Source organism: Tasmannia lanceolata, unplaced genomic scaffold, assembly GCF_043159265.1.
Source record: "Tasmannia lanceolata isolate RefF3 unplaced genomic scaffold, GAP_Taslan_0.1 ptg000003l, whole genome shotgun sequence".
Lineage (NCBI taxonomy): Eukaryota > Viridiplantae > Streptophyta > Magnoliopsida > Canellales > Winteraceae > Tasmannia > Tasmannia lanceolata.
The window spans coordinates 63810311-63838078 of NW_027518680.1; the positions used below are offsets into that span (position 1 = coordinate 63810311).

General features: G+C 38.0%; 2 protein-coding genes across 2 annotated transcripts; both read left to right on the plus strand.

The window, feature by feature from the left end:
• Nucleotides 1-252: 252 nt before the first annotated feature.
• LOC143858486 (PRKR-interacting protein) lies at nt 253-14618 on the plus strand. The gene is made up of 2 exons (XM_077369128.1): nt 253-633; nt 14055-14618. The coding sequence occupies exons 1-2, from the start codon at nt 364-366 to the stop codon at nt 14322-14324; spliced, it is 540 nt and encodes a 179-aa protein (XP_077225243.1). The 5' UTR covers nt 253-363; the 3' UTR covers nt 14325-14618.
• A 2656-nt stretch (nt 14619-17274) lies between these two features.
• On the plus strand, nt 17275-27768 carry LOC143858495 (reticulon-like protein B11). The gene is made up of 6 exons (XM_077369134.1): nt 17275-17522; nt 18266-18446; nt 18765-18906; nt 18990-19059; nt 19231-19408; nt 27384-27768. Exons 1-5 carry the CDS (start codon nt 17414-17416, stop codon nt 19398-19400), a joined length of 672 nt encoding a protein of 223 aa, XP_077225249.1. The 5' UTR covers nt 17275-17413; the 3' UTR covers nt 19401-19408; nt 27384-27768.

Consider the following 27768-nt stretch of genomic DNA (forward strand, 5'->3'; position numbering starts at 1 on the left):
GGACATATCACTTCCCTTTTTTTTATAGGTAAGCTGGGAACGGATCCCTGACCTCAGGACAAAAGAACATAGGCTTTACCAACTGAGCTAGAGACTCGACCCTCAAAACTCAACACATGCTATTGTAGATGACTACTGTACAAGCAAGTGGTAGCAAAAAATTACAATGGAACCCACAATATTATTGAGGGATCTAAACCATTCATTTCTGGGGCCCTGCCGTAGATATTATTATTGGGAGATCCAAACCATTCATTTCTTGGGCCTTGGCCATAGATAGGTTGTGCCCAAAGTTCTTCCCCATAGGATGGTCTTAACCTAGGGTTTGGTGGGTACCAAAAAAAAACCTAGGGTTTTGGCGATATGTCAGGTGGGAGATCATCCAAGAGCGGCGTAATGGATAGGGATTTGCAGATTGTTACAGCTCTGGTGCCGAAAAAATCGTCTTATGGTCGGCCCCCTCTTCCGGTGGCGGCGCCGGAGATAAGCACTGCTATTGTGGAGTACACGCAGAGCAAAGAGGAGGAAGAAGATATCGAGGTGAAGCTACGTAGAATACTCGAACATATCCCTGTCCGTGTCAGCAACACCTCCGGTAGTTCCGCAGGTTCCGGCTCCGGCGATTTCCATCAGGTTTGATTTCATCAAAACAACCTAGTAGAGTGAAAAACTTTGCTTTGAATTTTAATTTCTTATTTTTCCCCCTGTTTTCATTTGTGGGAATTTGGTTATTTATCTACACGTTTTGGGGTTTCCTTTGGTAGGTATTTGTGTTATCTGATATCCTGGTCTGTGATTTGGGCATTCTTTTCTCAAACAGGCAGATGTTTTTTTGTAATTTGTTGATATCATCGTGGGGTTTTTTGTTTGTTTGTTTTGATTTGAGAATGGGGCATTTCAATTGGGGAAAATTCATCATTTTAGTTTTTTTTTTTTTTTTTTGAAATGGCAAGATGAATTCATTAAAAAGGAAGGGGACCGAGGTGGGCCTCAACCAAAATTACAAGAAAATAAAACAACAATAACAAGAAAGACAAATCTCAGGGAGGAAGGAAGTCAAACCACTCCAACTCCAACCTCCTAACCCCACTTCTAGCCAAGGAGTCCGCCTCCCCATTAGCAGATCGATAGAAGAAAATCTCCAATGAGGCGACACCAACCCCTTCAACCATTTAATCACATTCAAAGAATCTCCCTCCACAATAGTGATATCCATCCATCATTTTAGTTGTAGCTGCATTGTCAATATTTTGCCTTTAGGGCTTTGTCCTGTTCAGTTCAGTGTGCCTTTTTTTCCCTCTATAGTATGCTTGTGCAAGTCACATTCCTGTCATTTAGATTAATTTGTATACCCATATGCTATACATCTGTAGAACATAATTATGGAATAGCCATTTTTAAAAAATGTCCCACCCCATTACTCTAGTCTACCTGCAATTCACTTGTAACAATCCGACTCCCTCAACTATTTTTTTTTCTTATCTATCCTATAGAGGCTTAGAAGCCTAAGGCACATAGCAACATTACCTATCCACATTTCTTTTCAAAACAAGAATCCCTCTCCTTTTCTCACCCTAAACCTAATCCCCTCCTTGAACTCATCTTTTATTTAACAAATGGATCTCCATGCCCTCGAGTCTCTACCTCTACCTAGACTTTTAACCTCACACCCACTCCTATCACTCCTATATTTGCTAACTAAAAATTTTCTTTGAAGTCACTCAAATCTCTGATGTCACAACCATTATTAAAACTTTTTCGAAGTTGATCTTCAAACCCGATATGACCTCAAATCAATTCAAGGTACTTTTGAGGTTGGTGACCTGTTCCTTGTTGGTACCACGAAATATTAAAGTATCATTGAAAAATTGAAGGTGAGTAATGTCACCAAAATCTCTAATGTGAACTTCTATGCGGCCATTTTTAGCAGCCTTGTTAATGATTCTACTGAAGGCTTCACCCTCCATGGTGAAGAGGAAGGGTGAGAAAGGGTCCCCTTCGTATAGACCCCATGAGCTTTGGAAGAAGCCTTTAAGACTACCTTTTAAAAGAATCGAGAAGGATTGGGTGGCAATGTATTATTTCATACATGACGGCCATTTCATCCCAAAGTTCATCCTTCTCACCAAGTAATCCACAAAGTTCCAATCTACATGATTATAAGCTTTTTCTAAGTCCACCTTGCAAATCGCCCCTTCCCCTTCCTCTCTTTCCTCCATGACTAACAATTTATTAGCAACAAAAACACCATCCAAGATTTGAAGTTTTTCAACAAACACTCCTTCAAACTCGGTTATAATCTTACCCATTACCTTCTTTAAGTGTAAAACAAGAATCTTGGCAATGATCTTGTAAAGGCTCCCCACACGGCTGATGGAGCCGAAGTCTTTTACTTCTTTCATGCCCTCCTTAGGAATGAGTACCAAGAAAGTAGCATTCAAACTTTTGTTAATTCTAGCTTTACCATCGAATTACTCCATCACATCCATCTTGATCTCCTCCCACATCTCTTGGTAGAAAGCAATGGTGAATCTCTCTGATCCATGATTTAATCCCTTCGACATCCACACAAACTTTAGCACCCCCTAGGGTTAGGGAAGGGGCGGCAATAATAGGGTTCGGGTTAGGGTTTTAGGGGTTCTAGGGTTAGGGTTGTGTGGTACGGTTCCTTAAAGGAGGAAAATGTTGATCTTCAACTTTGTGCCCTGATACCAATGTAACCTTCTACATGAGAGATGGAGATGAGAAGAGTAGAGATGGAGAAGGAAGATGAAAGAGAGTTAGTTACCCTCTCCACATAAAAATGATATATATATATATATATATATAGGGGTGTAAACGGATCGAATTCGGACCGGATATAGCCATATCCGAATTCGAATTCGATTAGAATTTGTACTATCCGAATTCGGATTCGAATTCGGCGGATACTTAATTTCTTCTACCGAATTCGAATCCGGCGGATATTATTCGAATTCGAATATTATCCGTATCCGTTTATCCAGTAAAGTCGAACATTCGAATTCATAACCGAATGTCATTCGAATTCATAACCAAATGTCCGAATTCAAATCCGAATCCGAATTTGGTAACCGAATTCATATTCGAATTCGAAAAATTCGTATCCGAATTCGAAAATTTCATATCCGAATCCGAATAATTCATATCCGAATTCGAATTCGGTAACAGAATTTATATTACAGAATTCATATTATCGTATCCAATTCAACCACTGTTAATGGAAGAATTTTTTTTGTTTCTATTCTAACTGTCAATTACAAAGAAGAGATCATCAGGCCATCACTTTCTTTACTACAAATAGACCACTCTTAATAAAAGAAATGTTTCTGTTTCTGTTCTAACTGCAATTACAAAGACCAAATACCCATCAGGCCATCACTTTTTTTACTACAAATAGAATATGTCTTGCATTCTACGGAAATCAATATAATAACTAGTAGTTACAAACGATTGCATTTCAACCTGAGCATTTCAACCTGTAAACTAGTTTAAAGGACTTTTTGAGGTTTACCTCTAAACCTGAGCATTTCAACCACCAATATAATCAAAACTAGTTTACGTCAAAAAGTTCACTCTCAAAACACTTACAAACGATTGCACAACTAGTAGTTCTAAAACATAAAGTTGTAGAACATGTTCCTGACAAGTGACAAACTACTTGGAATTCTGGTGCTCGAATTCCTTCTCAAAATCGACTAGCAAGAGCCTTATAATTCCTCCGAACCACCTCACAGATGAATGAGATCAAGGTTGCTGTGAAAAGCTGCTGGCCCAACTTCAACCTGTGAATAATGAAATGACCATCCTAGATCAACCACACAAATACATTCAAATTTCAGAGTGTTTTTATATGATGCCCGACCGTCAAGTAGCGTAAAAAGGTACCGCCCTTGATATTTGATCCAACAGCAGCCCACTTTTTGAGAGACTGCTATTGGATCAAATATCAAGCACAGTACTTTTGAAGTACCACCTTGACGCTACTTCACGGTCTGGCACCATATAATTTCTCCAAATTTCAAAACACAAACATGAAACTAAGAAGAAAAAAATCAATAATAAATTCTATAATGAAAGAAGTCCAGAACCAAAACATTAAAATTTCTTTCTTTTATTTGTTGATGGTTAATGTGAACCATATCATTCCAACAACAAAAAAGTGAAAAATAGAAGCCCTGATCAACCATTTACCTACAAGTGTACAACCGTTGGCATGCACCCACTATAAGGAAATGAAAGAGGGGTTGATGTGCTTCAGCTACAGTGTATATGTGACTGCAAAGGGGCTGATGTGCACCTGTTGGGACACCCAGCTATAGTGTATATATGACTGCAAAGGGGCAGATGTGCTTCACATTTGAAGGAATGAAGTTACCTGATTGCTACGTACAATGCAGTTGGGTGTCCCAACAGATGCAAAGGGGCTTATGTGCTTCACATTTGAAGGAATGAAGTGACCAGATTGCTGCGTACAATGCAACTTGCTGCGTACAATGCAACTGGGTGTCCCAACAGATGCAAAGGGGCTTATGTGCTTGACATTTGAAGGAATGAAGTGACCAGATTCTACTTACAATAGTTTTCAAAAAAAGAAAAGATTGCTACTTACAATGCAGCTGGTTGTCCCAACAGATGCAAAGGGGGGCTTATGTGTGAAGGAATGAAGTGACCAAATTGCTAAGCAATGCAGTTGGGTGTCCCAACAGATGCAAAGGGGGGCTTATGTGTGAAGGAATGAAGTGACCAGATTGCTAAGCAATGCGGTTGGGTGTCCCAACAGATGCAAATGGGGGCTTATGTGCTTCACATTTGAAGGAATGAAGTGATCATATTGCTACTTGCAATGCAACTGGGTGTCCCAACAGATGCAAAGGGGCTTATGTGCTTGACATTTGAATGAATGAAGTGACCAGATTGCTACTTATAATAGTTTTCAAAAAAAAAAGAAAAAGATTGCTACTTACAATACAGCTGGTTGTCCCAACAGATGCAAAGGGGGGCTTATGTGTGAAGGAATGAAGTGACCAGATTGCTACTTACAATGCAGTTGAGTGTCCCAACAGATGCAAAGGGGGGCTTATGTGCTTCACATTTGAAGGAATGAAGTGATCATATTGCTACTTGCAATGCAGCTGGGTGTCCCAACAGATGCAAAGGGGCTGATGTACTTCACTAAGATTTTTTTTTGTTTTCACATATGCATGGAGCTAAAAAAGAAATGATAGTTAAAGGTAGAATAACAAGTAAAGGTAGAATATACCTGTCCAAATTCCACTTGTAAAAGCATGGACCAAAACATCAATCAAGATTGAAAGCCTGAAACCGGATTATAAAATAGAAAAAAATCAGTCATTGTTAAAATTATCTTATAAAATAAGAACAAAAAATTAAATTAGCACTTCACTTACTTGCTCGTCTAGTGGTGGCAACCAATCTTTCGTACAAAGTAAGCATTCCACCGTTTCAGAATTTAATGAGGCACGTGTATCCTCAATAACTCTACGTGCTTTACTGAAAGTTGACTCCGACGCAACTGTGGAAGTTGGGATTGCCAAAATATCTCGAGCTAACTTTGAAAGTGTTGGGAATTTTTTTCCATAGTGCCTCCACCACTGCAATATATCAAATGAAAGAGCTTCGTCCTTATTGAATGGGAACAAAGACTCTTCTAGGTATTGCTCTAACTCTGTCTTTTTAGCAAATGATGATAAAGCAGAACGCTCTCTAACAAATCTATTGAAATCTCCTAAATCCAAGCTTGAATGAGTAGAAGCTTCAACTGAAGAACCTAATCCAGATGAACATTCAGCTTGATCCCCAACCCTACAACCAAAAGAATCCTCAAGTGAAGAGTCCGTATATTCTGAATAAAGTTCTAATAGGACATTACGGACTCTATTTGTGTAGATTTGAAAACAACCACCATAGATTTTCTCATAGAAATACTCAACAATATGCATCTTATAACGAGGATCAAGAATGATTGCAATTGTTAACACCAAACTACATTCATCCCAATATTTATCAAATTTATCCTGCATAAAAAATGCCATGGAGTGAATGTAGTCAACATTACTCGATTGCCACTCCTTCAATGACAAACGAATTTTGCACACTTCGATGAAGTAAAAGTTAGCGGTTGGATACTTGGTGCCAGAAAGTCTTTTGGTCACTTCATAAAAGAGTTTTAAACATTCACATATTTTCTTTCCCTTTTCCCATTCATCCCAGGTAGGCAGGAATTTATACTCATGATCTAATTCACCTAGACGCTCAAATGCTTCTTTCAGCTCCAAAGCATCTCGTAGCATCTCATATGTAGAGTTCCATCTTGTGTCAACATCCAAACCCACCCGTTTTTTTGTACTTAACCGAGTTTGACTCAATGCAAGGGAAAAATTTTCATCTCTGTATGGAGAGTGATTTATATACTTCACACTTTTTCGAATTCCCTCAATTAACCCTTGAATGACCTCCATCCCATTCTTCACAATTAAATTAACGATATGCGCCGAACACCGAATATGGAACATGTCGCCATTGTGGACAAGTAACCCCTTACCAAGCAACCATGATCTAATACCATCCAACATCCCTCCATTCGAGCTAGCATTATCCACTACAACACTAAATAATTTCTTATCTATGTTCCATTCTAAAATTCGATTCTTCAACCACTCACACAATCGCTTACCACGATGTGGATATTCAACAACATGAAAAGAAATCAATTTTTTGTGCAACTTCCATTCTTCATCAATATAATGACAAGTAACACATAAATACCCTCGATTCTGATGTTCAGGTGTCCACCCATCAGTAGTGAGACTAACTTTGGAAGATATGTTTTCAATTTTTTTGTAAATCCTTGCCTTCTCATTATTATAAACACCTACTAAATCAGCTTTAACGGTGTTTCTTGACCGGAATTTATAAGTAGGCATGCAATATGAAATCCAATGCCGAAAATACTCGTACTCCGCCATAACAAAAGGAAAGTCATGTTTTGCAACCATCTTAGCATACAAGGCCCTCTCAACTTCTGGGTCAAATTTATGTATTGCTAACTTGGGAGATGGGTCCTCAATATTGCTAGTCTTTCCAAGATAATACTGCGTAAGATCTTTCGTTGGCTTCCTAGGACACGTATTGAGATGATTCTTCAAATGAGTTGTTCCTTTTGAACTTGACCCATCAAATTTTTTCTTGCAATATTTGCAAGTGGCAACAACAGCACCGCCACCCTTTACATCCCTAATATATTCATTCCATACAGCTGATGTAGTCTTTCGACGCTTTGGTTCATTTTCAGGAATGGGATTGGAATCATCAGTGGAAGGTGGAGGAACACTCCCACTAGGGGCATCAGTAGCTGTACCACAATGAGAAGGTATGGTATTGGTGCCTATTGAACTAGGTGTCGTAGCATCAGCACTACTAGACGTGGGATTAGCTAAATTCTGAAGATCAGACATTGTTGTAACTTGCAACCTAACACATCAAGTCCAAATAAAGAATCAAAACTAAAGTTACTGAAATTTATGAAATTTTAGAAAGAAAACAACAATGAATCATATGAATGTAAAAACAAGAGCAAAGAAGCTTGTGACCATGAATTATAAAAGACAAATGATTGATATCTGCACTTCTATACCTCAATGAAGGTATCTAAACAAGTAACATATACACATTAAAACACCATCCATTAGATATCATTTCACATATGTCAACAGCAATACACTCATCAAAGCATAACCCAACTGATTATTTCACATATATATTGCTCTAAGACCAAAACACTTGATGCGAAAAAAATAAAAGAGCATACTATTTTCATACTCCTTGCCTTTGTTCTTTAAGTTTAAAAAAACACAACTCCAAATATGCAATCAGTTTATAAAGGAGGACATTCTATATAAACAATACATAATTCATAAAGAAGGATCACATGTTTCGATGTCTTATTTAACGTAATGAACAGGAATACAACATTTATAATAGCAAAAAGGAAAGGTTATTTATAATGGTACCTCTCCAAATTTCAAATCAGAAGTCAGGCTTGTTCCTGAATCCCTGAATTAATCGGAAAATGCCAATATTAGATGCTTGGATTACAAAATATATAATGAAAATATTCATTCAAATTCAAATTAAAATGCCCACACGGCTTATTTCGACATACCTTGAATCAACACCCATGATGAAAGTGGAAAAAATTCTGCATTTTCCATCCGTAGATGTTGTTGCTACAAGAATTTGTAAACAAAAATGAGACATCAGCATTGAGAACAAAATTAATACATTACCGACATATGCTGCACACAGGAAGAAGTGCTGAAATTGCAACGCCGGTTAACCAATAGATCAATGCATACGTAGTTTGAGTTAATGAAGGATAAATCATGAATATTTCAAAACTATAATCATGTGAAGCAAGGAAACAATGCTTTTACTAATTCCAATGTGCAACCAATCAGATTGTGATAGAAAAATTCAGTTACAGCTGCTCTATGATGAGAACATCCAAGTTGAAAAGATATTTTATCATTAGCATCTAATTGCAAAATTTTAAGCTTCACAAAATGATAAGTAGCATCGTGTACCTGCACATACAAGAACTACTTGATATCAAGTGGTCAAATACAACTTCAATCACTGCTTTGGAGCTTCGAATGGTGAAATGAAGAACTAGTAGCAGAACTAGTAGCAGATGGTTGTACAATAAGAGCTACAATTCAGTGTCTGTCAAGATGCCATTCAAAAAAAAAAAAGATGCCACAAATTTAAGAAAACTTTCAATCATCAATGTAAAAGATGTAAGATGTGTCAAATGATGTCAAAATTACCTCTTGAAATTGCCCCCAAAAGCTCAGATCGATTCGGAGAAGAAGAAGATCCTTGAGATCTTGGCCCCCAAAAGCTCAGATCTCAGAAATGATAGATTCGAGACTAGCTTGTCTAGATCTGGATGGAAAATAACCGAAGTTAGCCAGGGTTGAACAGGTCATGTTCTAAGGTTTAGCAGAAGGGGTTTATGAAGAGGGTTTGAACAAGAGAAGGAGGTTAGGATCTGATGGAGTAGAAGATGGAGATGGGATCGGTGGGTTTTGGTTTAGAGATATGTTAGACTTAGATCTAGATCTAGGAGGGAGTTGGGGAAAGGATGAGGTGGCGGTGCTGTTCGTGAGTGTTGGATTCCGGTGATTCCGCCGGAGAAGAAGAAGAAAATCGTCTTCTCTCTGCTATTTCCCTAACTATTTCTCTTCTCTCCACGATCGATCATTTTCTTCATCTTCGTTGCCTTGTTGGAAACCCTAGCAGCAGCAAAAAGCCTAAAGGAAGGAGTGAGGGACCAAATGAAAAGCAAACTCATTTTAGGGTTTTAACTTTTATTCAACCCTAAATGAGAGAAATGATCTAAGCCATTCAATTCAATGATCTAAGCCCACCTTCACTGCATAATCCTAGCCCCCGGTCCATCAAGCCTCATTTTACGATTCCTGTGGGAAAATCTAAACCGTTGATTTTTGTAGTCCTTTACCTTGCAAATGAGATGTCCTCTCCACATTGGACGAGCACCGTGTTGGTTGGCTGGCTCACGACGGTCTAAAAGATCGACGGTCTTGATTACACAAACAGGTCCCTGTGGTGGGATCCAAAGTGTTCAAAATCTTTGTTCTCATCTCCTTCAAATATGAGCTTCTCAATTTTTCTAACAGTTCATTTGGTGTGGACCATGAGGTGACTTTGTGGGTTCATCAATTCATGTATGGGCAGTTTCTTAGAAAACAGGAAAAATTTTTATTTTGAAAAAAAAATCCATGAAAATGAATTAACCAAATGCAGGAAAGTCATAAAAATTATGGACAATAATTCCATGAAGAAAATATAGAGTTTAATAGGAATGTGTTTTCTTAGAAAATAAGGAAAATTGTAATTTTGAAAAAAAAATCCTTGAAAATGAACTAGCCAAATGAGGAAGACTCATTTTGCAATATATATTCCCACCCATCAACCAAAACTTTCTAACTGCCAACTAAGGGTTTGTCATTGAAATTAACCAAAATGCCCCTTCACATCTAAGAAATTAAATATTATTTTACATTGTCCAATGTTATAGATTATTTTCCATGAAATGTTATCCGCATTCCCGTATTTTGATGAGGGCACTCCTCACTTTATTAGAAGTACGGTTTGGCCCACAAAATAAGATGATCCAAACTGTCCATTAGATGGGCCACAGCCTAAATAGAATGTGCCCCAAAAATTATTTCCATAGGTTTATCCTAACCCTCCGATCTACAGAGGGTTAGGATCAACACTATAACATTCAGATCGGAGGGTTATGATTAACCTATGGAAATGATTTTTGGGACACAACCTATTTAGGCTGTGGCCCATCTAATGGACGGTTTGGATCATCCTATAGTGATGTCCATACCGTACTTCTAATAAAGTGAGGAGTGCCCTCATCAAAATACAGTAGTGCTGATAACATTTCCCTATTAGAAAACTGAAACCCCATATGGTATTTCGAGTTTTTATATGATGCCCGACCGTGAAGTAACGTCAAAGCGGTGCCACCCTTGATATTTGATCCAACAGCAGACCACTTTTTAAGAGGTTGCTGTTGGATCAAATATCAAGGGATTCAAGGGTGATACCTCTGGCGTACCACCTTGACGTGACATCACGGTCGAGCATCAGATAATTTCTCTGGTATTCCAAGTTGGCTTTCTCTTAAATTAATTCTAATAAAAATGAAGGAGAAAAAGAAATGTAGATTTCATCAGCTGTTATAGAGAGCAATTTTTCAAAAGTATAAGTAGACTTTTGTTCCCTATGTTAGCAGCTTAGCATGATCGTGGACCCTACTTCTACATGAGGCCTCCTACTTGTGAGCGTCAAATACGTGGACCCTACTTCTTCTACTCGGTTTTTAGGAGTATTTCAGGAAATGTAATACCCTTTAAAAATTATTTAAAAAATAATAAAATGAATCCGGATATCCGAATTCGAATAAATATCCGAATTTGAATTCGAATCCGGATACGGATACGAATTCGGATATACGGATACGGATGCGGATTTTCGGAATAAACGGATATACTTCTCGGATTCGGATGTTAAACGGATCGGATGTACCATTTACCAGATTCGCATCCGCTTAGATCCGGATATCTCCTAAACGGATTTGGATAATATCCGCTTGAAACGGATTCGGATAATATTCGCTTTAAACGGATTCGGATGCGGACGGTAATCGAATTTTCGAATATCCATTTACACCCCTATATATATATATATATATATATATATATGGGTTACATAGAGAATGACAAGTATACCCCTATGAATATACTAAAATACACTTAACATACTGATTAAGTTAGCAAGAGCCATTTTCTTAATTAAATAATAAAAAAGACCCGTCTGAATTTAGTTCTACCACCTAGAGAAAACATCCCTCTCTACCATGCTAATAGCTTCCTCCCGAACCTTTCCACCACAGGCTCCCATATGCTCCGTTTGGTTGCCATTGGGTTTTTATTTTGTAGGAAGTTTGTTGGAGAATAGCTGCCACGTAGGACAAATTCGTCGTTTGGTTTCCAAAATAGCATTGGACTCCCTTTTACTCCCTTGTTGGATGTCTGCCTTGTAATAATTGCTTGTCTGCTGACATGGACTCCTTGTCCTCTCCTTATGACTTTTATACCAATTTATTTCTAAAAGCAAGGACTTTTTGGTTGAATTTTATAGGGAATGGTCCTCTCTCTTTCTCTCTCTCTCCTCTCTCCTCTCTCCTCTCTCCCTATATTAGTAATGACAACACTACTTATTCTCCTACGCTCCAAGTATATGCCGCGCAACCAAACACTACTTACACTATTCTCCTAGGTAATTCTAGACAAATCAAAATGCTTGTGTCCTCTCTTTTGACTACTTTTGACTTCATATTCCACTACTCTCCGAGCCACCGCCAAGCAACCAAATGGAGCAATAGAGAATTAGCAGGTAAATTCAGTAAACCTACATTTATAGTATCTGTCATCAATTAATTCTCCCTCACTCCCATAATTGTAAGTTTAGTGTAATTTAAATTTAACCATTGCCCTTAACTGGTTTCACAACATTACAGCACGACCTTTAGGTTTGTTGCTTGTTCAAACCTTTTCCTACATGATAGAAGGGTGTCATCAACGTATTGAACATAAGTAACTTGACAAACTTTGAACTCCAAATTGCCAACTTTGAATCCTTATATTAGGCACTCCTATTCAAATTAACTTTTGCACCAACTTGGTCGGTGCTTATGCCACTACATTAAATTATACAGGAGATAAGGAGCCACCATGTCTCAAACACCTTGAACTATTGCAGAGTGCAGACACCCCCCAACCCAACAACAGCAACAGCAACAGCACACACCGCTCTCTTCTCCGAAACATCTTGAACTTTTGAAGAACCTCTTTGGGGGAGATATACTAACAAGAATAGAAAACCATGCTCCATGCTGACAATACACACTCAATCCATTCTTTTGTGTTATGCTATTGTATACGGGGACATCTTGTTCCTGTTTCAATTGTACGACCTTTAATATATGAATGGAGTTGTTAATTTTCGTTAAAAAAATATACACTCAATCCAATACCGCCATTTTGCCCCATGTGGGTTACACAATGTGAGGACTACGAGAGGGATACACAATTAATGGGGTTTATCAGGAATTAATAATGGTGTTTTGTTGACAGTTAATAGGATTATTTAGTCAAGGTGTGAGATGAGTCCCATCTCTTTCAGGTGAGAGGTACAACAGATGCATGTGTATATTAAGTATGATGCTCTCTTACCTTAAAAGGGTGAGAGTTGGCTTGAGGAAAAATACACAAATTTTCAGCGAGGGGATAATGGGAAGTAATCATTGGGAGAGTTAGCTTTTTCCCATCTAAGGTGGGGAACACACTCGCGCGCACACGCGCGCTCGCATGCACACTTGGAAGGAACCTAACTGACAGTCTTGTTAGCATTTTTCTATCTAATCTGGGTACTACTAGGCAGACAGTCGCCGTTGGGGTCAATGCTAACAATCAATTTTTGGGTCCACATAGGGACAACTATGTGCAATCGATATGTTGATCTTGTAAATTGTCAAGACGCATTCCACAGTCTTGGTCCCATGCTGAATGGATCCCATTCGTAAGATAAAAAAAACTAAAAAAAAAAACCAATGATTTTTCATTTCTTTTCGCAACCGTAAGCTTGGTGTTTTGAAGTCTGAACATCATTGGCTGGACTTGTGGTCACTGGTTGAATCAACGGATCTGATCACATCTACGTGGCACATGCCGGCCCAAAAAGTGGCCGTCATACACACATGGATTAAAGTTTCCTTTGTGTTTGTCTCTCCCACATTGGTTTTGGATGGGGAACACATACCCCCTTGCATCGGTGGGATTATTTGCAGGGCATTAAAGTATTGTGTCAACTGCGGGCGAATGCTTCAGTACTTCCTGTATGAGGGTGCTCTTCATTGACATTTCATATCTGGGGTAAATTCAGTTCCAGAGTCCAGCATGTATCTTGATGTGAACATTGCTGCATCCCTTCTAAAGTCGAAATGCCTCCCATTCGGATATGAACAATAGCTAGGCATATGTTTATAGAAAAAAATATTCTTTTATTAATTGTTGAAAATGTGGAACACACACTATTGAAACAAGGCCGGATACCGCCAAAATGTGAGGTGGCTGTTTTAAACTGGCTACAGATGGCTGGCCTGTCAAGGGCTCCCATGTATGTGCTTATGTAGGCCACGTACGAATAGCTTGCTGCAGCCTAATACAATCTAGCATAGCAACATTTTACCGTTTCCCTTGAAAGTAGTATTTATATGTTCCATTTATTTCTGTTCTCGAGGATAAACTGGTTTCTGTTTTTTGTTTTCTTCCATTTGACATGATTAATCCTTTCACATAGAACTGCAATTTGAGTTCAACCTCTTGTTTCTGACCTTTTTGTGTGTGCAACAGTATCGGCAAATGAGAAGGAAAGAGCAAGACAGGCTTGCAAGGATGGATGTGGACTACCAGAAAAGGAAAGAATTGACTGAGTTTAATATGAGAAGAGAGGAAAGAATGAAAGCCGCAGAAGAACGGACTGCAAGAAAGCGTTTGAAACGTCAGAAGAAGAAACAGAGGAAGAGCCAGAAGAAGAATCAAGTGGGTGCTCCAGAGGAAAATAATCAGAAAGAAGAGTCTTCAGATGACGAGGATTCTGATAACGGTGAAGAGTTGAAGTAGGCTGCTTCCCTTGGTGCATTAACGCATTTGTAATGCAGGTTTTATGATCTATGGATCAGTGCGCGGCATATGAAGATCTTGGCATCCATCACTGTGGTCTTAAAAAACCTCTATGCTCTTGGGTTTTCTGATAAACTCTTTAATATATGTCTTTTCTTTTTTCGGAAGTACCCAAGAAGCATTTTGTTGATTGTAGAAAAATATTTGATAATTCTTCAGTTTATCAAGAAATTGTTTCATGGTTTGTGCCCGTGGCGAGAAAATTTTCTTTTATGTAAATAAAATTCCAGGGTCCAGCTGGTGTGAGATTTTCCTATATCAATGTGGGATCACCAACGCCTCAACTGTCGTACCATATTTTTTTGTTGAGAAAATGCCATACTAATCTGCATCCTTAGTATCGAATAATATGTATTTTTGGTGGTTGAATGCAGATTGTTGCTTGTATATAGATTTTCACTTTCACTTTCAACAACAAACACATTTGAATTTTGTTATCTTAGTCAATTTCAACAACAAACATATTTTGAATTTTGTGATCTTAGTCACTATGAACCTTGATTTGAATCTTTGTACCCAATTCCTTGAAGCTCTTACAGGGCCTTTCTAAAATTTTGAATTTTTATGGAAAACTGATATTCACACTACCATGTTTTGATAATTGCACTAACTCATCTTGTCTTTTATTATTTAAACAGCTGTCAAAGGTTATTACTGTTCCCAAAAAGCTCTCAGAAGCCTATTAAAAAGAAAAGACAAGCTGAGTTTGTGCAATTATTAAAACATGGCAGTGCCAATATCATTAGCCTTTTTTAAATTTCTTAAAGTTTAATACAGATTAAGGGTGCAATTCGAGTATGGTTGCATCAGGTTGAGGCCAACCCTAGCCCAACCCGAGATAGCATTCCCTTGACCCTAAACCAAACCTTGGGTCGAGGATGGTCAACCCTAACCAACCAGCCTCTAAATCTCTCAACCCTAACCGTAACCCTAACCCAATCCTCCAACCTCTTTTTTTCCAAATCGGGTTGGGTTCGGGTTCACCTGGGGCCAAGCAGAAAAATAAAAGAACATGATGTAACCCTAATAAAACCACGATAAATATAGAGGACGAGGTCGGGTGCAGGTCGGGTCGGGTTGCCAAGGCCTCAACCCTAATCCAACCCTGAAATTAAATCGGGTTGGCTTTTTGCAACCATAACCCAACACGACCCATAATCTGGTTGAACCTGTTGGGTTTGGGTTGAACCCAACTCAAGTTGCACTCGTAATACAGATTTTTACCAAGAACATTTATCAAAGAATACTGATTTTTTGACCTATAAAAGACTAAAAAATCATCATTATTTTCTTACTCCTACTGAAATATGATAAGCATGGTCATTGCAATTTTTATTCTTTTCTTTCTATTTTTACTCATTTAGAATCACTCACATAAGCAACTCATTTGAAACCACTCTCACTTCGACTAAAAATAGCTTGACTAAAATTTTGGAGATTTATGAGTTATTGGATATACGAAAGAAAATATTTATAACAACAAGCGCAGTATGCAAGGACTCTATTATTAGAGTATCATATTAGGCTATCTGGCAAATATGAAATTTTTTTCATGGAATGTTAAGCTTACCGTGTGTGTGTGCATGTGTGCGCGAGCGTGAGAGAGAGAGTGTTACGAACCCGGTCCGGTTCATAACGGAATTGATCTTCTTAGAGGGAAGGGTCAATTCTCCTTTGTGCACAAAGAAACACTTTCTAGGAATAAATTTCTGCATTCCTTCCACTAGATGCTTACACAGTTTTTATAAAGAACAAAGCAAAAGACTCACTAGTATTAGGACTCTAAGTTCAACTTTATCTAAATCTAATAAACCAAATAACACCCAACTAACACTTATCACAATAAACTTTAGCTGCTGACTCATCCCTAAGAGACTGGAAATGATGACGCACGTAAGAGAGAGAGAGAGAGAGAGAGAGAGAGAGAGAGAGAGAGAGGATATACTGTGAAGTGGCTGAAAAATAAGGAAGGCAAAAAGTCTAGTTTGAGTAGAGTTTTTCTTCTGTGTTTTTTGGCCACTTCTCACCCTCTCCTCAATCACGCCCTCTCAATTCTCTCCCTATTCCAACACTTGATAAACTAATATTTCATAGCAAAAGTTTTCATGGCCACCAAACATGGCCTTAGTTTCAATTACTTTCGTTAGGGGTGCAACTTGGGTCGGGTTGGGTTGAGCTTTTGCTAAAAAATGAATTGGAATCAACCTGAACCTGAACCCGACCCGATTTTAAGGTAAAAGCTAAACCCAAATTTCCAAAAATCAACCCGAGTTGCACCCCTAACTTTTGTACTCTACCTCTAATCTATAACTCAAGGAAAGCCAAAATTCATATATATCGGAAGTTCTATGACTAAATCGTACATATATTGTCAAGGTCATTAGTTAAAACCCTTGTCCTTTTTACATGAATAATGTACATTATCAAAGTATGCTCTATAAAAAAATAACAACCCATTTTAGTAAGGGAAATGATTTCAAGTGCTCCAATGTTTTGACAAACATGCGCTCCCGTGTTTGTCGTGTAGTATTTAAAGGGCTTTAATATTCATCTGACAGCCCATGTTTATCAAAACGTTGGAGCGCTGAAATCATTTCCCTTTAATAATGGCACATAAACAAGTGCATTATGATTTTTGTAAATGTTAAATGTACTTAGAGATTTTTTATTTTTTTTTATTTTTTTATATTCACACCTACCATGTTTTGATAATGATGCAAACTCAAACCTTGCACGCGTCTCTATACTTTTGGGGAATTGTATTAGCCTTTGAAAAGCGGGTTAAATGGTAAAAGACAAAGGTGAGTTCGCTCCATTATCAAAACATCGTAGTGGGAATATAATTAGCTCTTTTTTTAATGTTCTGAAGACATAGAAATATCGTATATCCATGATCCATCAGTTTGTTTGTTCCTGTGTTTTAAAAACTCTCTCTCTCTCTCTCTGGTCCTTCTTCTCGTTGTGATCGTGGGAGATCGATCAGATCGACCGATCCGATCATTGAAACTGCCAAAAGAACCCTAACGAAGATGGGAGAAGATCTGGACCGTGCATCTGCGCCGGAGAAGGATTCCTCTTCCGTCGCTCCTCCTCCACCTTCTCATAAATCCGTTCATCAAGCTCTTGGCGGAGGCCAAGGTTTCCTCACTCCTCCCTCTCCCTCTCTCTCCCTCTCCCTCTCTCTCTCTCTCCCTCTCTCTCTCTCTCTCTCTCTCTCTCTCTCTCTCTCTCTCTATATATATATATATATATATATATATATATATCCATTTTCCATCTCTATTTGTTTTCTTCAAATTTTTTTTAATGTTATTTGTTTTCTTCGAATGAATAACCGTGGATGTGAAATCAGTCATTCTAGGGTTCCAATTTAGATTTAGATCCATACATATTAGCTTCCCTCTTTGTCTCTCTATTTCTCTCTTTAATTTCGTTTTTCAGATTATATGAATTCCGAGCTTGTAGTATTTGGTAGGGTTCCAAGTCTGATGATTCTGGAAATTACTTTTATTATGTTCTTACTAGTTTCTAATATTTGATTTCATTTTGGGAATGTACAATGCAAGTTGTATGCTACTGCAAGCATGGAAATGGATATGGTTTTAATTTTTCGCAAATGAAAATTGATATTTACAGCCTTCTCTTGGTTAAATACACATCTATATACATTTTATGAATGAAAATTGGTGTTGATAGGTTGAAATTTGTAGGGTTACCATGTCTTTCTTGAAAAAATTAATCTCATTTGACCTAAGAACAAGAGATGTTTAAGAGACGTGAACCATTTCAAAAAAAAAAATGTTTAAGAGACGTGATTAAAACAACTCTTCTTGATGTCAAGTTGATGTTTCCAAAATATTATGAATTAATGGTGTTGGCAGTTGCTGATGTGCTGTTATGGAAGCGTCGGAGTACGGCAGCTTTTCTACTCGTCGCGTCAACTACTCTGTGGTTCCTTTTCGAACGAGCTGGTTACAGCCTCTCATCGCTCATCACCAACGTGCTTCTTCTTCTGGTTGTAATCCTGTTTTTCTGGGCTAAGTCTGCGTCTCTTCTCAATAGGTAGTAGTTCAATTCTGTGTTATTTCTGCCAAGTCAATTAGGTTTTCTCATAGGGAAATGTTATCAACACAGCCATAGTTTGATATTTGCACAGCCCCGGATGTCTTTTCTTCTTTAATTGGCTTGTGAGAGCCTTTTGGGAAATGTAAAAGCCTTTTGAAAGCTCGTTAAATACTAAAAGACAAGATGGTTTGTGAAAAAAATCTAAACGTGGTTGTGCTGATATCATTTCCCTTTCTCATATTCTCATTTTCAATTTCTTCCATGGTTTAATAAACCTAATTACTATTATTATTTGTCATTATTGTTGTGATCCAGACCTCTTCCTCCGCTTCCCAATCTGGAAATTTCGGATGAGTTTGTCTGGAAGGCGGCTGATGCAGCTAGGACATGGATCAATCGGGTGTTGGCAGTCGCACATGACATTGCTATCAAGAGAGATGCAAAGCTTTTCCTTGAGGTTGGTTTAATGGGACGCTGTGCTTTTCTACTGCTTGCTGAAACTAAAATTTTCTTATTCTATGACTTGGTTTTGTGTTCCAGGTTACTCTTGGACTGTGGCTCGTTTCGTATATTGGAAGTCTCTTCAATTTCCTTACATTGGTTTATATTGGTGAGATTCAGTAGAACCTACTGTCGATATTCCTATACAGATTGCTTGTTTTGATTAATGTTCTGGTGTTTGCTTTCTTTCTTGAATGATCAGACTTAGCTACACCTGCACAGTGTGACAAATGGATGTTTCCCATCTCATATAGATTTATTTCTGTGACCTTTTCTGCAGGAGTTTTTCTTTCTCTCACAGTTCCCGCTTTGTACGACAAGTACCGAGTTCACATTGATGACAAACTGTGTGCGCTGCACAAAACCTTCTTAAAATGGTACAAGAAAATTGATGACACCGTTCTAAGCAGGATATCAGTACCCCTAAGCAAGGAAAAGAAGACCCAGTAGTGTCGTTGGTAGTCTCTCTCTCTCTCTCTCTCTCTCTCTCTCTCTCTCTCTCTCTCTCTGCATATCCATGTAGTACATGTGGCTTGACTGGCTATTCAAGTATTCATTAGTGTTGCATGACTGCAGTTTAAATCATCTGCTGCACTAATTTACAAACTGGTTTAGTTCTTACTCAGTGAGTCACTTCTCAGCTTGCTTAAACCAAAATTTTGCCCCCTTGCCCATAGTTAAAAAAGGAAAAATCGAGGCACATTTAGACGAAGTAGGTATAATTTAACCTTAAGCTGTTTTTATTATTTTTCTTTGCTGTTGTTTTGGTTGGAACAATCGGATTTGTGATCACCATTTCGAAACATATAAAAAAAAGGATTTGGTGATGGTTGCTTCAGATCTTTAGAAAGCAAATCTTTCTTGTTTCACCATATATATTGTCAAAGTATAATAAATGCTGTTGTATTATTTACTCAAGGGTACTTTAGTGTTCAACCTTAACAATAATCGCCTAGATGTTAAGTCGATTTAATTCGAGGTCGGCTAAACCCCCCTCCCGCGGAAAAAAAAAATCACAATGGCATAATCTCTCTCTCTCTCTCTCTCTCTCTCTCTCTCTCTGCGGGTTTTTTTCTATCCTTACTCTAGACATGCCGTGACACAGTATCAGAGCATGCAATCTGATTTTCTCTCCTGTCCTAGGGCCATACGTGAGCAGATCTGAAAAGAAGGTACTGGTTTCACCGCTAAATTGGATCAGATCTCTTCTTCCTCCCTTTTTCATCTCTAAATCAGACATGATCTCCTTTTTTTCATCTCTGTCTTCTAATTCTTTTCCCTTCTTTGTGTTAATCCAAGGTCCGGACTGATTGCCTTGAAAATGATCGGATTTTTTCTCTTCTTTCAATCTTTTTTATTCTCACATCTGATCAGAACCCCATTTAGATCTGATCTGGTCTGATAATACCCCAAATTTCTCTTTCTTTTCTCTTCCTCCATAATGATCAGTTTCTACACCTGTCTTCTGTAGGATTAAATATCTCGTTTCTTCTCTAGATGTTGACTTCCTTACCGTCAGTTGTCCTGTGTTGATCGTGGCTTGTTTGTGTGGATCATATCTGGTATTATTGCTTTAATGTGGTGATTTACTTACTAGTTGCCTGTATTTTAATCATGTGATCCAATAACATTGTGCCCGTTGGATCTAGTATCTCAGATTTGGACTATGCTGCTTATCAGATATGCATGATATCTGACAATGCTACAGTATGGAAAACTCAGCAAATTCTACATCTAGTGTGAGAGTGTCTGGTGACTTGTTAGGTAAGCAAATCGTGTCTGTTCAATTGAATAGACGAAATTATTTTGTTTAGGCTTAGTCCTTTAAGATCCTTATTGGTGCCAAAGGTATGCTCAACTTTTTAACAGCGAATCCTCCTCTTCTTACTGTCAAGGACTATGATGACTGGATGAAAAATCATTATAATGATGACATGGCTGCTCAATGGTATGGAACCCTCCATTAGTTCCACAGTTATATTAGCACTGCTAATGTGACGTGTGGTAAGACTTAGGAGAGCAATATTCTTAAGGTAAAAATATTTCCTAGATTTATCAGTTTTGCGATGATATTCTTATGCTGAAACAAGGAGGCAAATCCTTGAGTGAGTACTATAGCACTCTCAAGGGCATGTGAGAAGACCATTTAAAAAAAAAGGATATGTGAGAAGAGTTAAACATATATCAATCGGTCTCTACCAACTTGGAGTTAGTTAGGAAGCAACGTGAAGAATTCTAGGTTGCTAATTTTTTGTCTTGGCTGATTTCTGGTTATAATTCAGTAAAATGACAACTTTGGCCGGTGACACCATTCCATCTTATGCATGATGTGTACTCATGTCTACAATGTGTTGCGGTGACTTCCTCCCCATTAGATTTTATCACAACAAAGGAATCCTTAGATCTTGTATCTACAAATTATGGCCGTGGATGTGGTTCTGTTGGTCATGCTAGGGGCAACGATTCAGGGGGAGGCTTAGGTAGATGTAGAGAAATTGGAAAATGTGTTTATTGTGGCAGAACAAATCATATTGTGAATAAGTGTTGGGACAAGTTTGGGAAGCCAGAGTGGGCTAATCAATTATCAGTAAATGTTGGTGCTAATTCAAAATCCATTGATAATACAATACCGCCAATCTCGTATTAATATTGTCCTTTCATGAGAAGAGTACGGGAAATTTCTTCAACAACCTTCTTCCACTTCTGATACCCCGATTCTTGCTGGCTCAGGTCTTTTACAGTCTTTCAACCATTTTCTTCATCATGGGTCATTGATCCTAGGGTTTCCTCACACATAACTGGTGAGTCTGGTATTTTCTCCTCCTTTTCTAATTCAGCACCTAGTTCTTCTGTTACACTCACTGATGGGTCTCATTCTAGAGTCTTTTGGCAAGGAATGGTCCATCCTACTATGTCTCTTTCTCTTTTCCATGTTTTATATATCTCAAAATTTCTTGTTAACTTGCTTTCATTTAGTCAATTAACTCATTCTTCAAAATGTTCTGTAGTCTTCTATCCCTCTCATTGTGTTTCCCAGGATTTACAGACGAGATTGGTGCAGGACTTGAACACAACATATTGTACTACCTGTATCGGTCTCTTCACTCCACCACCATGTTGTCATCTACATCTCATCTACAATGGCATTCTCGTCTTGGGCATCCATCTTTGGAAAAGTTGCAGCAAATGATTCCTTCTCTTCATCCTATTTCTATTCTTGAGTATGAATTGAGTCAACTTAGGTAGCACCACAGTTTGGTCTTTCATCCCCATGTTAAAAAAAAGAGTCTTGCCCCTTTCTCATTAGTCCATTCTGTTATTTAGGTTCCATGTCGTGTGTCTCTGTCTAGTCTGTTTTGGTTTTAGTATTTTGTTACATTCTTGGGTGACTTTTCACAAATGATTGTGGTGTTTTTGCGTAAAGATCATATTAAATTTGTCACTATATCAAAGCGTTTCATAAAGAAATAAAAGTGCAGTTTGACAAAAATATTTGTGTTTTACGATGCGACAGCTGCAAGCAGTGAGGAATTTGCACAGGGGATCAGGTACCCATTCCTCAGAGAAGAAAGTTGCGGTGTATGAGAGGAAATCATGGGGCAAGGGACTGCATGTTTCCGAGTGGATCCGGGGTCATAGCCCAACTTCATATTCCCTTGCTTTAGAGTATATGCAAAATGATATCTCATCATTTTGCTCTGAAAATGGTATCATACTTCAAACTTCTTGCATTCACATTCCACATAAAAATGAAGTTACATGAAGAAAAAATAGACATTTACTTGAAGTTCCTCGCTCTATGATGCTCCATATACACGTTCCTAAAGGTTTTTGGAGAGATGGGTTTACTATGTGTTATTTAATCAACCGTATGCTGTCAACTGATTTGGGTAATCACGTTCCATTTTCTAATTTATTTCCTCGATCACCTGTATATCATCTCACTCCAAGGATATTCGGGTGTGTGTTTTGTACATAATGTTGGTATCCTTCCTGAGAAATTATTTTCTCTTTCTATTAAGTGTTTCCTTTGATGCTCTCGCACTCAAAACTAGCACCCGTGCTTTGACCTTGTAATTAGGAAATACCTAATTAGTGTTGATGCTACCCAGGTCGCCCAACCAGATGGTCGGCCATCCACTAATTCTTCAGATTTGCCTGTGGACCCTATCCCCACCATGAATTCTTACATTGACTTGGAAGCTCCTGTAGATATCCAGAACGGTAAAAGATCGTGTACTCAATATCCTTTTCGTCAGTATGTTTCGTTTTACTACCTATCTTTGCTTTACATTATTCCTTTCTGCTGTTTCCATTCCTAGCACGTTTCAAGAAGCCTTCACTCATCCAGGGTGGATGAAGGTTACGGATGAAGAAATGCATGCCTTGTGCTTTTGTAATGTAATACTTACTACCTAACCTAAGTGAAAGGATGCAGTTGGTTGTTGGTGGGTTTTCTCTATCAAATACCAACCTGATGACAATATTGAAAAGTTGAAGCTTAGACTGGTTGTAAGGGCTACACTCAAACAATATTTCAAAAAAGGGGGGCTACACTCGCATACGGTATCGATTATTTCGAGACTTTGTCTTCAATGGCAAGGCTTAATTTTGTTTATGTTCTTATTTATGTTGTAATCCACTCTAAGTAGCCAGTGTTTTAACTTGATTTGAAAAATGTCTTTCTGTATGGAGATCCTAATGAGGAAGTATATATGGAGCTATCTCCAGAGTTTGTTGCTCAAGGGGAGAATATGGCATGTAAATTGCAGAAAGCCATTTATGATCTTAAACAATCTCCTTAGGGGTGTCAATGGACCCAGACGGTCCGATGGATAGTCCGAATCCGAACCTTAATAGACAGGATCTAGGCACATTGGAAGGATCCATGGACATATTTTGGATCCTCTTCGTAAGATCTGAAAAATTTCTGATCGTGATCGAGACATGGCAAAAAATCCGATGGATAGTCACAATCCGAAGTCTTTTTACTAAAATACCCTCAAAATATTTCTTATATTAAGTCTTAAAGGAGATGTAGTTTCATAAAAATGAACTGAATACTGCTTAGCTTACGACTTTCCACTTCCCCCATTTTCCAGACATATTTTTCTCTTCCTTTCCTTGATCGGTTTTTCTTCGTGTAAACTTGCCACTCACCCTCAACAAGGAGTAGTTACTAGAAAGTTTTATCGTCGCACACCCTCAAACATTGAAGTTCATTTCAACAATAAAATCCTATTCTTCATCAAAATCATGGGTTTTTTTTTTTTTAAAAAAAAAATTGACTATATATTACTAATGACGAATGTTACAAGCCGGGGACAAGATGTCACCATCAAGTATGACATCAAGAGTACAAAAAAACGACAAAAAAGTACATCCAAAACTAATTCTTTTCTGAATTGAGGAAGTTTTGGAGTGCATTTCAAATGAAGAAAGCTGAGATTTTTTGCCGTTTTGTAAGTAGGACCTACTAGGACACTCCGATGGACAGTACGATTTGAAACAGGTCGTGACCGGGACACAAGAAGTAGGATCCGAAGAACACTACGAATCCGATCTGACCGATAAGGGATTTGAATGGATGGTGACTAAGACATAGTTGGATCTGATCCGAAGTGGATCTGTTGACACCCCTAAATCTCCTAGAGCTTTGTTCGATAAGTTCAGCAGAGTAGTTGTATCCCTTGGATTTCGTCAAAGTCATGCCGATCATTATGTCTTTGTTCAGCACAGAACATCATTTATAATTGTACTCTTGTTTCAAAGCATAAAGATTGCAAGAAAAAGGATGGCATAAGGCTATCCCGAAGGAAGCATGTGACAGATCTTCACACTGAGACGAGAATGTTAGGATTTAAACTTGCAGAGATACCCATGGATCCGAATATAAAATATTATGTGATAAAGGTGTTCAATTTGCAGATCCAAAGAGGCACAAATCACTTGTTGGTGGGAATCTTGTATCTTGGAGTTGAGAGGAACAAACTGTTGTGGCATGTTCAAGTGTAGAATCTGAATAGAGCAATGACACCTACTACATGCGAATTAATGTGGGTAAAAAATCTTATAATTGAATTTGGAGCTGTATCTGATATACCTATGGTCATGTTTTGTGATAATCAAGCAGCAATCTATATTGCCAGCAATTCATCCTTCTATGAGAGAACTAGGCACATTGAGTCTCGATTGTCACTTTGTCCGCGATGCAGTTATAAGTAAGAAGATATGTACGCCATTCGTGAAGTCCAAGGATCGGTTGGGTGATGTCTTTACCAAAATCCTTGCTAGGATCCCTTTTGTTATGTGTTCCAAACTGGGCATGGGTGATACATAGTTGCACACACACAAACACACACATGCTCCAGCTTCAGAGGGAGTAACCAAAGGGTACTTTAGTCTCTTACCTTAATAATAATCACCTATATGTTAGTCGACTAACACGCTTTTTCCCCCTAATTAAATACCGCCATCTCTCTCTCTCTATATATATATATATATATATATATAGAGAGAGAGAGAGAGAGAGAGAGAGAGAGAGAGAGAGAACGGTTTCTACACACAAGTGTAGGTAAGTTATCTACACACTAGCTTAAAATACAGTGGAGGGCATATTGTTTGGGTGATTCAAACCATTCATTTGATTGGTCCTCACATAGATAGGGTGTCGACAAAAAATCAGCCCCATAGGATCATCCCAACCCTACGATTTGTGGAGGTAAAATGGACGTGTATAAACCTTCACAAATCTGGCCATTTTTTGGCTCCACGGTTCGAAGGGTTAGGATGATCCTATGGAGCTGATCTTTTGTGGACACCCTATCTATGTGAGGGCCAATCAAATGAATGGTTTGGATCACCCAAACAATGTGGCCCTCCACTGTATTTTAAGCAAGTGTGTAGATAACTTATCTACACTAGTGTAGAAACCGTTTCCTCTCTCTCTCTCTCTCTCTCTCTCTCTCTCTATATATATATATATATATATATATATATATATATATATATATATATATATATATATATATATATAATTCTTATAATTTTTTTAAAACAAAGGGTATCTGACCTACTCGTACATAGGCTTGACATTTTTTTTTGAATGGTTAATTTCATTAATTAAAGTAAGAAGACCTATGTGGTTCAAACATACAAAGAAAGACACCGGAAGAGAAAATAAAAAATACAGAAGTTACACACATTCAAAAAAAAAATACAGAAGTTACACAATGTCAAGGTTGAAAAAAATCAAAAGTCTCTTACTCTTTCACGGACACTGCAACCGAGCAAAAGTGTCAGCCTTAAAATTGGCCGAGCACCAAACATTTTGAAAACCCACTTAACAAATTTCGGAAATAAGGTATGGACATAATCAATTGGAAGAAATTCTGACATGGTAATAAGGGTAACAATCACTGTCTTAAGAGAGTGTTTGGCTCATGTGTGCAATTAGTGAAATCAACTTGGTTTTCATATAGAACATATTGAATATCTTCTGCTAGTAAGTATTAACTCATGATGGGGAGACTTGAAGATCACTGGTGAAAAAGTTGATTACAGGTTGAACTGCATTTTGGGTTGCAGTTCAAGGGTAACAAGGGGTGCTTGCCTAAAGAGATTGCCTCTCTTGGAGGGTGAGACCATCTGATGATGTATTATTATTTAGGATTTAGGAATCATGATGGCTGGGTAAGGGTGCAAAAGAGTCTTCCACGGTGATGGCGATGTTCATGAGTGGCAGTTAGCAGCAGATATGCTTAGGCTGATATTTTGGAGTTGAAAGTACTGCTGGTTGGGGGTGGTTCTTAAAATGAAGTCAATGAAAATATTAAAGGCATGGAAAGACTTGGCTGTAGATTGGACTAATGGAGAGGAAGGAAATAATACCCTGAACTGATACTTTGTCTATGTAACGTATTCGGACGCATATAGAGATTTTCTTTACTGTCAAATCAGGTATACAACTACAACAAAATGAAAGAAATGAGGACATATAAATAAAATACATAAAATTATATCCGACCCCATGCCTACCTGCTGGCCAGGAGTACTGTAATAATTGTACACACATGTGTGTTTATGCATTCCTGCATGCGTGTTTCCAGGCTTCATAAGAAGTTTTAAAGTAAATTGAAGTAGGTCAAAGAACAGGTACGCAAAGAAAATCAGAAACAACACATCTTTGCAGCTAATAGTTGCCATTAAAATTTCGAAATCAAAGGTCACTGAATTTGAATTGTTAGAAGTGTATGTTTTTGTATTTCCACTTGTTTCACTTAATGACTTGATGTAACATGCATGCATGATGAGAGTAGTATGTGGTATATTCGGCTGTTTTATGTTTCTCTTGATTTTCTATATGTCGCTACATTATTGGTTATGACTTTTGAGGTTATGAATGTAATATTGTCTTGCTTGGTTTCTTAGCAGTCTCTCCCAGTATTTGTCAGTAAGGTGGAAGGAGCCTACCAATTGTGCGTGTCACTTCTATATCAGGGAAAACTTTGATTGTCTATTCTATTTTACTGAAGAGATGAACCTAGTTGTCCAAAATTTTGTTTCACGCTATATTTTCTTGATATCATTTGATGCTTTGAAACAATAATGAAATGGAAAGAGGGTTCTCTCACAAAGGGATACAGGCTAGGGCTGAGTGGTAGTTACAAAATTCCTTTTAGTCAGATGGAACCCAAAGATTTTAGTGTGCTGATATTTCTGGTTTCTATTGTATAGACCATTGTACTCTGGTTTTCATTTGACATATGAGTCTGTAGTTCTGTTGCCTTGATCCAATTACATAAATTTTGATTGCATC

What these genes read in the sequence shown, in the direction of transcription:
- LOC143858495 (XM_077369134.1), top strand. Translation starts at nt 17,414, where the DNA reads ATGGGAGAAGATCTGGACCGTGCATCTGCGCCGGAGAAGGATTCCTCT. An exon ending in AGCTCTTGGCGGAGGCCAAG is followed by an intron (nt 17,523 to 18,265) that starts GTTTCCTCACTC and finishes TGGTGTTGGCAG; the next exon opens with TTGCTGATGTGCTGTTATGG. An exon ending in CCTTACATTGGTTTATATTG is followed by an intron (nt 19,060 to 19,230) that starts GTGAGATTCAGT and finishes CCTTTTCTGCAG; the next exon opens with GAGTTTTTCTTTCTCTCACA.
- LOC143858486 (XM_077369128.1), top strand. Translation starts at nt 364, where the DNA reads ATGTCAGGTGGGAGATCATCCAAGAGCGGCGTAATGGATAGGGATTTG. An exon ending in GCTCCGGCGATTTCCATCAG is followed by an intron (nt 634 to 14,054) that starts GTTTGATTTCAT and finishes TGTGTGCAACAG; the next exon opens with TATCGGCAAATGAGAAGGAA.